Raw genomic sequence first — 13,451 nt, 5'->3', positions numbered from 1 at the left:
TCTCTTAAAAGAAGCTATATATGGATTGTAGCTGATCTAGTTTTATTAACGTAATCCACTCATGAACTTTGCACTCAAGTTACACATTCGTTCATTCGACTTTGAGCTACAGATTTAATCTGCAGCCACAGATAGGGTGAACCACAATGAAGCAACAAGTTGCTACGATGGTCGAAAGGAATTTGAAATTGTGGCAGACAGAAATGTAGCCTTAAACTTCAAGTGGATTTTTTTAATATTAAATGCAGATGTAAATAATCGCTACATGTTGATGGTTTTGTGTAACACTGTAACACTTGTGAGATGTGTAACGGAGACTTGTGAGATTTTGCTCTGTCAAGCTTACCTTATTCTTTCAGATGCAGCTGTACATCAGTATATGGTGATCTTTTTTTATAACAGTGTTCGAACAGCATCCTGTGACCACAGCAGATAACTTGTAATGAACATTCTAGGCTTACAACCTTTCTTGGTCAAAAAAAAGCATGAAGACTGCTTCCATATTTGAACCCTTTACAATGGTTACAAATTCATAAAGCCAATCTGGTTGTCTCAATTTATTTCAGATTCCCATAAAGGTGGTAATTTAAAGGTAACATCCTATTTTGTTATTGCAACGAACTCACAGGAAGCCCATATACATTATAGCAATTCTGAATATCTGTAATCTGATAAGGCAATTAAGATAATACACTATGGACAAGTTGCGTTAGACTTCATATGCATGTGTCATGTTTTATGCCTTTACAGTTCAGCAGGCTGAGTAACTCTTGTGGGTTTAAGACATTAAGAGTTGTTATAGCATTAGAAATACAGGTGAATCTAGTTAACATCTGAAATACCAATGAAAATATGTACAGTGTTTTCTAATAATATTACTTCAGGGAAGCACAATGTAAAAAGTATTAGTGCTGTTTTTGTGCTATGGTGTGCTCAAAATCCTGATTGAAGCTTTTCAACCATTTCTTTGCAAATGATACGCTTACCGTTTTAAAACTACTCTTTTAAGCATTTTTGAAATGCAAAGAAGGATAGAAACTGTTCTATAGTTAGCTTATACAGCTGGATCAGGTAAGGCCTTTTTAAGTAATGGCTTTATTGTCACCACCTCAAAAGCCTGTGGTATGTAGCCAGTTAATAAAAATAAATTAATCATCTTTCAAATTAATCATCTTTCAGCAGTCCTATAGGAATGGAGACTTAAAGGCAAATTGTTGTTTAAGAAGAAGAAATGATTGATGTTAACTCAAAAAGATCGATAGGACAGAGTGGGTCCAAGTAAACCGCAGCAGCTATTAGGGTTGCTGTACTTAAGAAGCTTGCACTCCAGCCCACAAGCCCCCAAGCCCGGCTGCTGGTCTCTTCTGACTGCAGACTCTGATGAAGACTCTACTCAGGGTCCCCGGGCAGTTGATTCGTATACACCTCACCTCTTAAAATTGTTCTTTCTTCCTTCTAGACAGCATATACAAGATGAATGTAGCTGATTTGCTGAAATTTTAGCTTTTTGAATTCGAACATTGCAAGTGAAAGTAAAACTGACGCTTATACAGTCATGAGTATACCCTAATTTAGTGTCCATCTGGAAATTAAAGGTGACAAAAATTTACAAATAAATATCATATTGTCTTTAGTAAGTACAGATTCAGACCATAAACTCATCAGAAAAGTATTAACTGAGATCAGAGAGCATGGCAGTCTAGGGCTGTTTAACCAGACTTGACTAGACTTGAAAAAATAAGTCTACTTGTCTTAAAGTGCCAGATTTACCCCCTACTGGCCATTAGAAAGAAAACAGGTTTATGGCACTTTTGCATAGGTTTCACATTTTAGACTGAGAAGCTATGTCCCTATTTTATACATTATCTAAGTGGTTATCAGTTTTATTTGGATTTGGTTCCACTCGTGCTGACCTGTTGATTTCTCTGTTTGTAGACTGAAAATACTAAACAGTTTTGATTATTAGTTGAGACCCAGCCAAGCAGGGAGTGACTGATTGGTTTGATAATAGGCAGAAAAACTCCGGTTACCCCACACCTGTGTACTTGATGTTCATCAATGTTGAGGCTTTTCAAAATGCTTTCACTCTCCCATTTTACATTACACTAAAATTACAACGAAAACTTTATTAGACTCACAATTGGTGCATTTAAAAGTGATTCTTCTTTTGATCTTACTTATTCTTTATAATAACACTTATATAAACAAGTCATCATGCAATAATTTGTTTACTATTTACTGGTAAATTATGTGATAATTATATATATTTATAGGTTATGTTGCAAAAATCCTTTTTTGCTCCTTTTTTGTATTTTGTTTTAGTTTCTGTCTCTATACTCTGATTTGTAATCTGTACCCAGCAGCCCCATCATCTATCTTTTGTATTATTATAATATTCTTACAATATTTAAAAAATTAAACCTCTTTAAAAAACTATTTGACAGGTAGATGTTGAGTTCTTTAATTGTATTTCCTGATGCCAGCACTGAAAGCGTCACTAATTGGATGGAGAGCTCAAAATGGAAGTCAGGATGAAGTGTGGAATAAGCTTAAAGACTTTGATACAGGAAGCGGCTCCATGTCAACAGAACCGTGTGACTGACTCTACCTCAGCAAAGAAATCCGATTAGTAGTACTGACTCTCTTGGGACTTTGACCCCCTTCTGTACAGTAACATGGGTGAGATGTTGACTTACAGTCAGGGATGTTGGACGCAAATCAGTGAGTAGTTACCACTATTTAATATTAACCAGTGTGATAAAATGAGATTAAAGTACAGAGCTCAAAAAAATCACGTGTTATGTCTTTTCAATAACAAGAACAGCTACGTCAGGTTGAAGCTTTGCACAGCTATTTGGATTTAATTATAAATTGACAAAGAATATCCACAGGTGCATACAGAAATCCAGTGATGGAATTATCCATTACAGATTTCAGTTTTCTTTCTGCTGTACATTTTATCCACAAAGGCTACAGGAATATCACAGCAATGCAGACAACTCTCATAAAAAACTGTGTGACTTTTCCTTGGATTTCTATGTGCTATGTTATTATGCAGCCGCCCTTGTCTCCCTTGTAAGGGTTCTTGTCATCGGGAACACCCTTAATCAGTGGATCATTCGGGGCCAGTCCCTCCACAAAAGCAACTGTGTCTGTACAGTTTGCATTCACCTGTTAATTATCGGAAAGATGAAAACAAAGAAGATCAGGGAAGTCGCACAAGTCATTTAAAATTAATCTTAATTAAATGTTTACAAAAGGCTTTGGTGGATAAAGTTAAAGCTAATTGTGCAAAAAGAAGAGGCACTTACTGGTGTCCTAGGTGTGCTAACTTCCTTCTTCAACTGGTCTAGCTCCATTTTCAAGATTTCCTTATCTGACATATCCCGAGCCATCCTGGCTGTGAGAAGAAATTACAGTTCAAAATATGTTAAATGTCACAACAGATTGAAAAAGTGTACTTTACTAACTATCCTAATGTATTTAGATTTTTTCTAATAGTCAAAGTTTGGTTTAAATCCTCAATTTTAAAAAAAGATTTAAAGAAAAAACAGTCTGTTGTTACCTGTTGAATGGCGGGGTCCCCAACAGTCAGAGAAATGTGCTGGCCCCTAAGAGCTCATCAACTGTGTGCCTCACTGTAGTCCGATCGCTTCTGCTCACTGACTGATCTGTGCTGCCCCACTGCTCTTCATCCCAGCTGATCCCCGGTGCTGGCTTTTGGATGAGGTCGGCACAGGATTGGGCCTGATGTCACCAATCCCTCATGATGAGATTAAACAATCAGGAGCTGTGACCCCTAAACAGGAAGGAGGAAGGCAAGGGAATACAGATCCTTTCAATTTGTTGATGCCATGCTGGAGAAAGTGAGACATGGAAACAGAAATGATAGATGTGGGAACAGCAGATCCTTTGCAGAGGATATGCTCTGAGAAACATGTGGTCTGTCCCCCAAAGAGGTTTTACCCAAAACTATTGTTTGTTTAAACTGATAGTTGTGATTTCAGGTAGTTGGGAATAACAATACAGTGCACAGAGTTGTGTCACATAAGGTACCACAGACTCATTGCAGATATACTCTAGGTTGATCTTGCAAAATAGACCATGGTGGAATCTGTGCAGTTATTACAGAATCATTATTCAATACATATTCATGACAGACTCATTAGTTCAGTTTTAACTAGTTTGAGGGAAGTTGTTGATTATGTTGCATCACTGCATGCTTTTCTGACATCAAAGTGATTTAAAACAAAATAGCAGGAATAAAAAGGCATGACTTCTTATTGGTTTATCTATCATCTGTGCTTATCTGCATGATTCGTAGAGAAATGTAGAGAGAAGGGAGATGTATAGAAAAAAGGTCAAAAAACATATGCAGTACACACAAGTGCAAAGCAAAGACATGCTTTTGACAGAAGTACAGTTAGTGGCATCACTTGTTAGCTTTGCACAAAAATAGCTGTTAGAAATGTCCTTCAGAGAAAGTACAAGAAAAAAGTAAAATGTTTTTTGTTCACTTATCTGCATTGCTTCAGTGAAGAATGTGTGGATATTTGCATATTTCTGTTATCATTAGTGTTAATTCAGTTAAAGTACTGACAATAGTTTTACTTTGGAAATAAGTTACAGAAGTGAAAATAAATACAAAGGTGGGTGAGATTGCTGATCATCATAAAACAATAAGGAAGGGTTTCTGATCTTGCTGTTTCTGTAGAATATGTTTTGGTGAGTAAAGCGTTTTTGTTCAAATGTGGGTTTATTTTCAGCTTTGTATTGGCAGTACTTTATTAATTTATTAAAACAACACATTGAACATTAACTGAAAGCCATTCATTTCATTTTAAGTGATAGCATTTAGCTGCCGTCACTCAATCTGGAAGCATTAACATTTTCACCGCTTTGTTCCCATCACCTCCAACTGACATCTGACAGACATGGAAAGCTAATTGGCCTCCACTAAACCTTCAGTAGGACTCACACTAAGCCATTATCAGAATCTGGGTTAGTCTCATTTACTCAAGATTAACCTCACTGTGGATTAGCAGCAGAGCAGAAACACTCCTTTTCATTGTGAAGAGGCTTTTTCCCCACCTTGAGTTCATTTTTACTGCAAAACAGCTGTGCTGTGTCATTTACAGGTATTTGTTATTGTCACTGGTGGCTTTGACAATTTATTTTATTGTTTTTTGAATATTTCTTTTGTTATGAACACTTGTTAATGAGCAGGACCATCACTGGTGTGTTCATAGCATTTATATGGGATTGGAAGAGTTTTAACAAACTGCTAATTTATATTCCACAGTTACACAAAAAATACATGAATTATAAGTTGGAAATTAAGTATCAAGTTTTTTTTTAAAAATTGTAATTGAATGAAACCAGAATCAAGTTTAAAGATATTTTAATTTTTGATTTTGGCTACCTTAGTAGAATAAACAATCAAGAGTAAAAACAAAAAATATTCAATTCAGTTTATTTATGTAGCACAATTTACAACAGCAGTTACCTCCTGGCACTTTATATTGTAAGCTACTGACCCTACAGTATTAGAGCAGTATTAGAGTATTAGAGCAAATGCTTTATTAGGATAATATGTTACTATGAAGTCTTTAAGATGCAACAGGGCCTGATAAATTGACAATATAAATTACTGAGGCTTTTATCAGAGCCAAAGAGGTTATATAGAATATTTACTGTATTATATATAAATAAATATTTTAGTAAGACTCGCACTAAATATTTGATTTATATTTTGAATATAAAAAGTTAATATGTGTAAACTATACAACTATACAACATAAAACTTAATGCTTTTAAGCAACAGCGTTAATCTATTAAATACAAGCTTTTTGGGGGGTGTATACAAATTCAGTTTTCAATAAAAAGAAAAGAAAAGAAAATATTTACAAATATTTTTGCATAGTTATTGTTAAGGGATACTAGATGACTTGACGTTAAGTCGCCTAATCTTTCTTGTTTTATTGTAGAAAAATTAATGAATGCCTTAATGAATTCACTAAAAATGAATCAATATTAAAAGACTATCCTTTTTTAATTGGAGAAAGATATCCAAGCCTTTTCTATTTAGAGAAATGGAGGTCAACTATCATTTCCTCTCATGACCTCTAATCCTTTCTGTAATTACGAATCATTTCCTGCAGATGGAGCTGTCGAATAGCTTTTGTCCCGGCAGTACAGTGATTGGGCCACACCGGTGGCCCAACCCACCTGTTTGTCACATCAGCCAATAGGAAGACAGGAAAAAAATATTTTCAAAATAATAGCTGGAAAATATGCTTTTAGTTCGACACGTGAACATATTGTTACCCGGAAGTTAATGATGTATCCGATACTGTATCGCTGGCGATTAGATGTGCAGCAGCAACGATGGCGGGTCCCAGTAGGAAGCAGATGTTGAGGTTTCTAAGCCAAGTGGGGGCGTTTATTTTGACCCGGTTTGGATTTTGGAACTGCTTCAGCATGCTGATGCTCTTTGCAGAACGAGCGGACTCGAAAAGGTAAAGAAAGAAAGAACGAGAGAGCTAGCTCAAGTTAGCTGACGCGCTAACAACCTGCTACTTTAAGATCGAGTCAAACTTTGAGGGAAAAAATAGTCTAAATATTAAAACATGTTATTGGAGAAGTATTAGCTGAAAATTGTTATGGCTGAAAAGGTTGAGTTTAAAGGATAAAGTTACACGAAGCAACCTTTTTTCTTTTATCTTAAATGTGGGAATGTGCTTGCTAGCTAATGTGAGTTGAATTGCAGAAATTACTCCCATGCCGAAAGTTGATGGGCTGAAGAAGTGGTTTAAATTAAGAAGCCGTGTTATATTTGGCCTCGTCTGTAATTTTAGATAGGGTAGGCTGTAATTTTCTTTCTTGGTCGTCGTTTCAGTGTTGATACTGGGTGTGTATTTTTCAGTCTATGGTGGACAACCACACCCCTTTGAACCATCCTGTAATTACAGCTGCTTCACGGAAAATGTATAAATATAAATGTAAATCTATAACGTAACACAAAAGTTTATTCTGAGGCGGGGGAAAAACTGACCCACTGACACGCTTTTAATTCCCAACAATCTACAGGAAGCCAGATATCCACATACCGTACCTGTATGTGGACATGGGCGCTGCGGTGATCTGTGCGAGCTTCATGTCATTTGGGGTGAAGAGACGGTGGTTTGCTTTGGCTGCTGCCATACAGCTTGCCATCAGTACTTACGCATCATACGTTGGAGAGCAGGTGTATTATGGGGAATGGCTTAAGGTGAGTGACGTCATTTGATAGAAAAGTAAGTTCTGTTCACAGATATAAGTTAAATTGTCAGCTAAACAGATTAACTTTGATTTTAGTGTTATTTAGTGAATATGCTACCTGAGCTAAAAAGAAAAAAAGACAGCTTTTTGTTATATTTATATTGTTAACTAAAAGTAGGACAGCAATGACTAATAAGTGTTTAAATAAGCAATCTCTAACAAACACTGAGTGGATAAAAATAGTTCAGAAGATTGGTGAAATGGAACAGTTTGGTTTGAAAAGGAATAAATTAGTCTGTGATAGAGAATACTTGAAAACCCAAATTTTTCTTTTTTGTTATGACTGTATCATTGTCTCTTTCTGTGGAGAGACTGGAGACGGGATTCTGCTGGTTCTCCCACTTTCTGAAGAATCCTGTCTATGAATAAAACCTACGAGGACCCTCTGAATAATCTTTTGGCTGCTCCCTATAGTATTTGCCATAGCAGATCTTCTGCGTCACCATTGCCTGCCAGATTTTATTTAATGTAATATCTGACACCAGTCTGAAGTGATAATATATAACATGCATGGTGTCAACATGCAGTAATATGTTCTTCGAGATGTTTGTTTTTGGGTTGTCTTTTTGCACTACACATGAACTCTAATACTTTTGAGCACATATTTGTTTATATCTGATACTCATTGAATGTAATACATTTCATTTTTTGACCACTGATGGAGGTTAAACTTCTACTAAATCAAACAATGGCCCGGATCAGTCTTTGAGCTATTAATCAAAAGTGGATCTGTGTCACACATGGCGGTGAAATTGGATCTGGGCCACCACTACAAGTCAGAGTAGATTGCTTTATCAGAGCAACTGTGGTAGGAACTTGCCTCAGATTGTGACAGTTTGAATCTTTTTCACTACAGGTGCGAATGTACTCCAGAGCGCTGGCCATTATTGGAGGCTTTCTGATTCTGGCCAGCGGCGCAGGGGAAGTATACAGACAGAAACCTCGCAGCAGATCCCTGCAGTCTACTGGACAGGTTTTTCTGGGAGTCTATCTCATTTGCATGGTAAGACACATTTCACTTCTATAGATTTTAGAGCTAGTTGGGCTATAGGCCACTTTGAGGAGATTAGGAATCTCCAGGTCTTGCTCACAAGTAGGGGAGAGTGTAGCAGGAGATTGACACATGGAGTGGTGGAGTGTGTTAAGTGAGGGAGAGGCTGAGTGTGAAAGCAAAGCAGTTTATTTAGCAATCTACTTTCCTTTCTTTACCTGTTCATGAGCTGTGGGTAGTGACTAAAGAAATAAGATTGTGGATACAAGCAGTGGAAATGAGCTCTTTCTGAAAGGTGTCTTGACTTGGCCTTAGAGAGACTGCGAAGAGACATCACAGTGTCTCTAAGGCGATGAGTTGATGTCGTTCAGGTTTTTGACTAGGATATCTTCTAGGTGAGGTGTTTTGGGCATGTCCTACTATGATGAGACCCCAGGGCAGACCTAAGACACACTGGAGAGATAATGTCTCTTAGCTTGTTAGGGAAATCTTGGTGTCCTCCCAGGAGAGCTGAAGGAGTTGGCTGGGAGAAGCAAGTGTGGGAATCTTGGCTTAGACAGCTGCCACAACGACCCAGACCTAGATTGTTAAGTATGAGGTTTTGTTATTTTCACTCAATGCCATTGTGAACTAAATAGGTTTTAAATATAAGATGTTCCTTATTTCCCCTAGTGTCTTTATAAACTAAGTGTATATCTTAGTGCTGCTTAGACAAAACTGTGCGTACTGGTCATTTTTGAATTGATCTGTTTTATTAAATTAGATTCAGAGTCTGACCAGAATTCTTTCTGTGATCAAATAACATGAAATTAGCTACTTGTAATTAATTTCTACAAACCAGATAATCATTTATATGAAATAATAATAATATTCCATAAATTTCTGAGTAACATTTTATTGATCAGACCTTGTTTTTAGTTCAAATACTGCAGTGCTATTTTCTCCCCACTAGGTTTACTCCCTCCAGCACAGCAAAGAGGACAGGCAGGTCTATCTGAACCACATCGTTGGGGGAGAGGTCACTCTGATGCTGCTGGAGGTGGTGTTTGGCATCCTGGCTCTGGCCTTCCTCTCCGGCTGCTACATCCGCCTGGCCGCTCAGATCCTGGCCACCATCCTTCCTCTTATTATCTTGCTCATCGATGGTAACATTGGTTACTGGCACCACACTCGGAAGGTGGAGTTCTGGAACCAGATGAAGCTGATAGGTCATAATGTGGGCATCTTCGCCGCTGTACTGATCCTAGCCACTGATGGCTGAACAGTCACACACTCAGACAGCTTTTACAGACCAAGGTGTGTGCACCAGAGGAAGATGTCGTTGGCCTTTTCATCGTGGCCCAACTCTGTACTCAAAGCTGCCGTCACTCGATGACGCCTCAGGATTAAAAACAGTCACTGCTGAGACGGTTGGATGTAAGCTGCGTCGATTATCCAGTTTGTAACTTTGCTTTTGCAAGGAAAAAGAAAAAACACAACCTTGCTTTTTAAATGTTAATAATTTATTTGGATTTATGTTTACATTTTTGTTTCTGATATGCTCTGAAGCTTGACAGGGAGTGTTATTACTACAAACCTACTGGGAACTTTTAAAAGAGGTGTTAATGATTTCAATCACTATTTACAGTGGATGGTTTAAATACGTGATTTTAAAAAAGGGAAAAATTGCTGGGTGACAAAGGAAAAAGCCATCACGAAGCAACAGCTTGATTGGGGTTTTAGAGAGGGATGAAAGTGCACGGCTGCAAAGGAACAACACAAACAAATAGTTTTATGTCCATTACCTTGTTTTTGTAATTGTTAGAAGCCATGTTTGTAACAGATTTTAAATTTGACTTAATTCCAAAGCCCTTCTTGACCTGAAGAAAAGTTGAGATGCATTATCCTAGGTGGTTCTTATCTTAGTTGTCAACAAAAGCATCATTTTAGATAAATTCTTCCACAACCAGCAGTACTGTGCAAAATACCACACAGCAGTGAGACCAATCCGAGAAAAGGCCAAAATGATAACTGAAAGTATAATTTGATTAATTGCCAATCTGTGCTTAGCAACATGGTGAGCCAGAACAGCTTCAGTCCAGCTGTCTCTGTAATAAACAGCTTTAACCTAAGAGATTATTCACTAATTTTGTGATTTGGTTTTTGCAGAGCGCCAACTTAAAACATCAGCTCTCCTGTACGTACATACATACAGCTGTCTTTCTTAACCACCAACCAGAGGTTGGAACTGGATCCTGTCATAGCTGACTTTGGGTGAGAGCGAGGGGCGGGGTATGCCACTCACACCTGCAGCCAATTTAGAACTCCTATAAAGTTTAATTAACTCCCACCCCTCACTGTAGGGGAAGGGTCAAAGGTTCAGGTTTTTCCTTTAATTTGTTGCACGTCTTATGTGATATTGCTTTTGAAGTGGAATGACTATGCTGGCCTATTGGGAATAAACACCATGTTTAAAGCAGTCTTTCAATGGGTAGTCCTGTCTGACATCATAGATGGTGTAAAAGGTGGGCTTGGCAATGTGATGTCTCCCGCTGGCTTTAAAGCTTCCAGATACGCGTTTTTACCTTCACCATTGTGTTATTAGAAGCAGCAGGTCTGACTATGAAACAGCACTCTCATTGTTTAATGGGTTGTCAATCATAAGCCTTAACAAATAAGTGTACTCATTATTCTCCTTCCGAAATTTACAAACTCAATTGGCTTCACTTTTTAGACCCAGTCCGTCTTTTATATGTCTACAGCTGTAATACTTTTTAACTGCTTACATTTTATATGAAATAACTGTTTCGTTACATGGGTATTCAAGTGACTTCATTTTACTGAAAGTTGCAGTTTGTTTTCTATGATGTGCCCAATTTGGCTCAACATTCAGTTAACAAGGAAGAAAGGCTGAATGTAACAGATCCTTCATGTCCAAGACTGTGCAGTGTGTTTAGGAGGCATAATTACCAGGATGAGTGATTAAATATGCATAAAGCCTTTTTGGAGGATTTATATTTAATGTGTGGCTTGTGTCAGTGTCTAAACCAACATGTAGTTCAACACAAAGAAAACACCTGAATGTGTTTTTATACTTAGCTAAAGAAGATTCACCTTTGAGCTTCCATTTATTCCATTAATGACTTCAATCGTTTTTTTTAGTCATATGTTGGTTTTATGTTTTTACTAATCTCACTGAATCACTTCCAACCTGCCAGACTGGTCAGTCTGTTTTGTTTTGTTTTGTGGTTTGCTATGAACTTTTGCAATAGGTTTGGCCACCATTGCTAAAATTAAGATTTCTTCATACAATATTTCATATTCCATCAACAATAAAACCAGTGTAATATGACCATAGTGTCACATCCCATATGGAACATGTTTTAGCTCATTTAAAAAAGGTCAATGACAAAAAGGATAGATCAGGTACTGGAGACCAACCAGTTTTCAAAGGGGTTGAGATGTGGCTGTGTTGTCAGACCAGTAAAGGGAATTTCAAAAATGTTCGGAGGTAGCCTGATGTTGAATGAGTCCTACACGCACCGGAATAGTGCTCAGGCTTTTCTCTAGGCCCGACTCCCGCTCTTTTGCTGTAATCTGTAGATTAAGACAAAGTTTGCGTCTCATTAAAAAATTCTTTAGGCAAGTATACAAGATGACACTTAATGTTCATGTTACCCAGAACATATGGGTAAATTTGGATTGTTTACTATGCTACTACATGAGCCATTTCCACTTTGATTTCTCTCCTTTTACCTACAGTGCCTGCTTCATAAGTATAAAAAGCTTTAAAGAGCATTGAAACAGAATAGAATGTGATAATTTGTACTTGTCTGCTGCTCAGCATCCAGAATCGGGTCACATATTAGTCCTAGAGTTCCTGTAAATGAGTAAAAAGTATCACTTTTCTTGTCCCTGGGACTCTGCTTCACTTGAGGCTTGTTTGTTCTTACGGTTGCGCTCCGCTTTTACCAGAGCACCAATCACAGCGAGCATCACGGTGATGGTGATGACGAGCACTGAGGCAGTCTCAGCTATACACAGCTGGCTGTCCATCGAAGCCAGGAGACTTCCGGCTAGCTGAGCGGGAGCGTGACAGATGATGTCCTTGTAGTCCTCTACGTGCAGATGTCGCACATGGTTGATCTTGCCGAAGATGCGCTGCAGCTCGCAGTCACAGATCCAGGGGTTGAGGGACATCTGAAGGTAGGTGCTGGTTGTCTGGAGCTTCAGGAAGGTCTTGAACCTTATGTGCTCTAGCTGGTTTCCCTTGAGACCTAGCAGAGAGAGCCTTCGCAAGGGAGCCAGAGATTCGGCCTCAATCTTTGAGATGTTGTTGTAGTTGAGCAGCAGGACTTCCAAAGTTTGCTGCCTGTTCAGCTGGCCATCTTTAAGAACATTCAGCCTGTTTCCCTCCATGTTGAGGAAGCTCAGTCGAGACAGGCTGCTCAAAGCCTTGATGTCCAGTCCTCGGATGTGGTTGTAACTGAGGTCCAGTTTCCTCAAGCTGCCACAGTCTTCCAGTGATTTGGAGTCTAAGTGCTGCAGCAGGTTGTTGCTCAGCCGGAGCTCCTGGAGGGAGTATAGGCCCTGAGAGAAGTCCTGAGGGAGCCACCGCAGCCGGTTAAAACTCAAATCCAACTTCTCCAGAAACTGCAGGGATGACAGAGACTAAAATGGAAAAAGAAATTAGAAACAACACGTTACTCAAATCAGCTGAGTTTGAATTGTGGTTTAACTTAAAACGTGGTCAGTTATCGGGTGTGTTTTCACAGCAGCTTTTAAATATATATTGCATCTCATCTCAGGAAATCGGTTCCAGAGGGAAATTTAAGGGTTTTTTTTCCGCCAAGCTAAAATCCCAAACAAAGCTGTGCAGACTTTTTTTTTTGTCTCTGTTTAATTGAAATATTTTATTTTTGAATTGATTGGAGAAATAGAAATTTTAACTCTTCCCTTTAAATAATCTTCTAGAGTTAACCCATGTTTCTGAACTGGTGGTTTGTTTTATATTTCATGCATCCTTGTATAAGAAAATAACCGGGTGTGGATATGAAAAGTTTGTGAGGTCATCAAACCACATCTTTACTGATATGAACTGATGTATCAAAACTCGTCATGAAGGGAACACGAGAGGTCAAATGTTGTCTTTATGGGGGGG

At 38.2% G+C, this 13,451-nt stretch overlaps 3 protein-coding genes across 3 annotated transcripts in view; 1 reads left to right on the top strand and 2 right to left on the bottom strand.

The window, feature by feature from the left end:
- Window positions 1-2,829: 2,829 nt before the first annotated feature.
- Window positions 2,830-3,710, bottom strand: gngt2b (guanine nucleotide binding protein (G protein), gamma transducing activity polypeptide 2b). The gene is made up of 3 exons (XM_005725886.1): window positions 3,566-3,710; window positions 3,312-3,400; window positions 2,830-3,171 (listed from the first exon to the last, which is right to left on the bottom strand). Exons 2-3 carry the CDS (start codon window positions 3,393-3,395, stop codon window positions 3,043-3,045), a joined length of 213 nt encoding a protein of 70 aa, XP_005725943.1. The 5' UTR covers window positions 3,396-3,400; window positions 3,566-3,710; the 3' UTR covers window positions 2,830-3,042.
- A 2,623-nt stretch (window positions 3,711-6,333) lies between these two features.
- On the top strand, window positions 6,334-11,312 carry tmem101 (transmembrane protein 101). The gene is made up of 4 exons (XM_005725885.1): window positions 6,334-6,518; window positions 7,090-7,270; window positions 8,177-8,323; window positions 9,264-11,312. The coding sequence occupies exons 1-4, from the start codon at window positions 6,388-6,390 to the stop codon at window positions 9,570-9,572; spliced, it is 768 nt and encodes a 255-aa protein (XP_005725942.1). The 5' UTR covers window positions 6,334-6,387; the 3' UTR covers window positions 9,573-11,312.
- Window positions 11,313-11,375: 63 nt separating this feature from the next.
- LOC102203683 (leucine-rich repeat-containing protein 17) overlaps window positions 11,376-13,451 on the bottom strand; it is a 5,455-nt gene continuing 3,379 nt past the window's right edge. The window contains exon 2 of the mRNA XM_005725884.1: window positions 11,376-12,961. Coding sequence (XP_005725941.1) covers window positions 12,191-12,961 — 771 coding nt within the window. The 3' untranslated portion in view covers window positions 11,376-12,190. The remainder of the gene's footprint in view (window positions 12,962-13,451) is intronic.

Source organism: Pundamilia nyererei, unplaced genomic scaffold, assembly GCF_000239375.1.
Source record: "Pundamilia nyererei isolate P.nyererei 1_Seehausen unplaced genomic scaffold, PunNye1.0 scaffold00017, whole genome shotgun sequence".
NCBI classification, from domain to species: Eukaryota; Metazoa; Chordata; class Actinopteri; order Cichliformes; family Cichlidae; genus Pundamilia; species Pundamilia nyererei.
This window is presented reverse-complemented; position numbering and strand designations above follow the sequence as displayed.

Excerpts from the sequence above, each read along its gene's own strand:
- gngt2b (XM_005725886.1), bottom strand. The coding sequence starts at position 3,395 with ATGGCTCGGGATATGTCAGATAAGGAAATCTTGAAAATGGAGCTAGAC. Across the intron at positions 3,172-3,311 it reads TTAGCACACCTAGGACACCA|GTGAATGCAAACTGTACAGA; the intron begins GTAAGTGCCTCT and ends GATAATTAACAG.
- tmem101 (XM_005725885.1), top strand. The coding sequence starts at position 6,388 with ATGGCGGGTCCCAGTAGGAAGCAGATGTTGAGGTTTCTAAGCCAAGTG. Across the intron at positions 6,519-7,089 it reads GAACGAGCGGACTCGAAAAG|GAAGCCAGATATCCACATAC; the intron begins GTAAAGAAAGAA and ends AACAATCTACAG. Across the intron at positions 7,271-8,176 it reads ATTATGGGGAATGGCTTAAG|GTGCGAATGTACTCCAGAGC; the intron begins GTGAGTGACGTC and ends TTTTCACTACAG.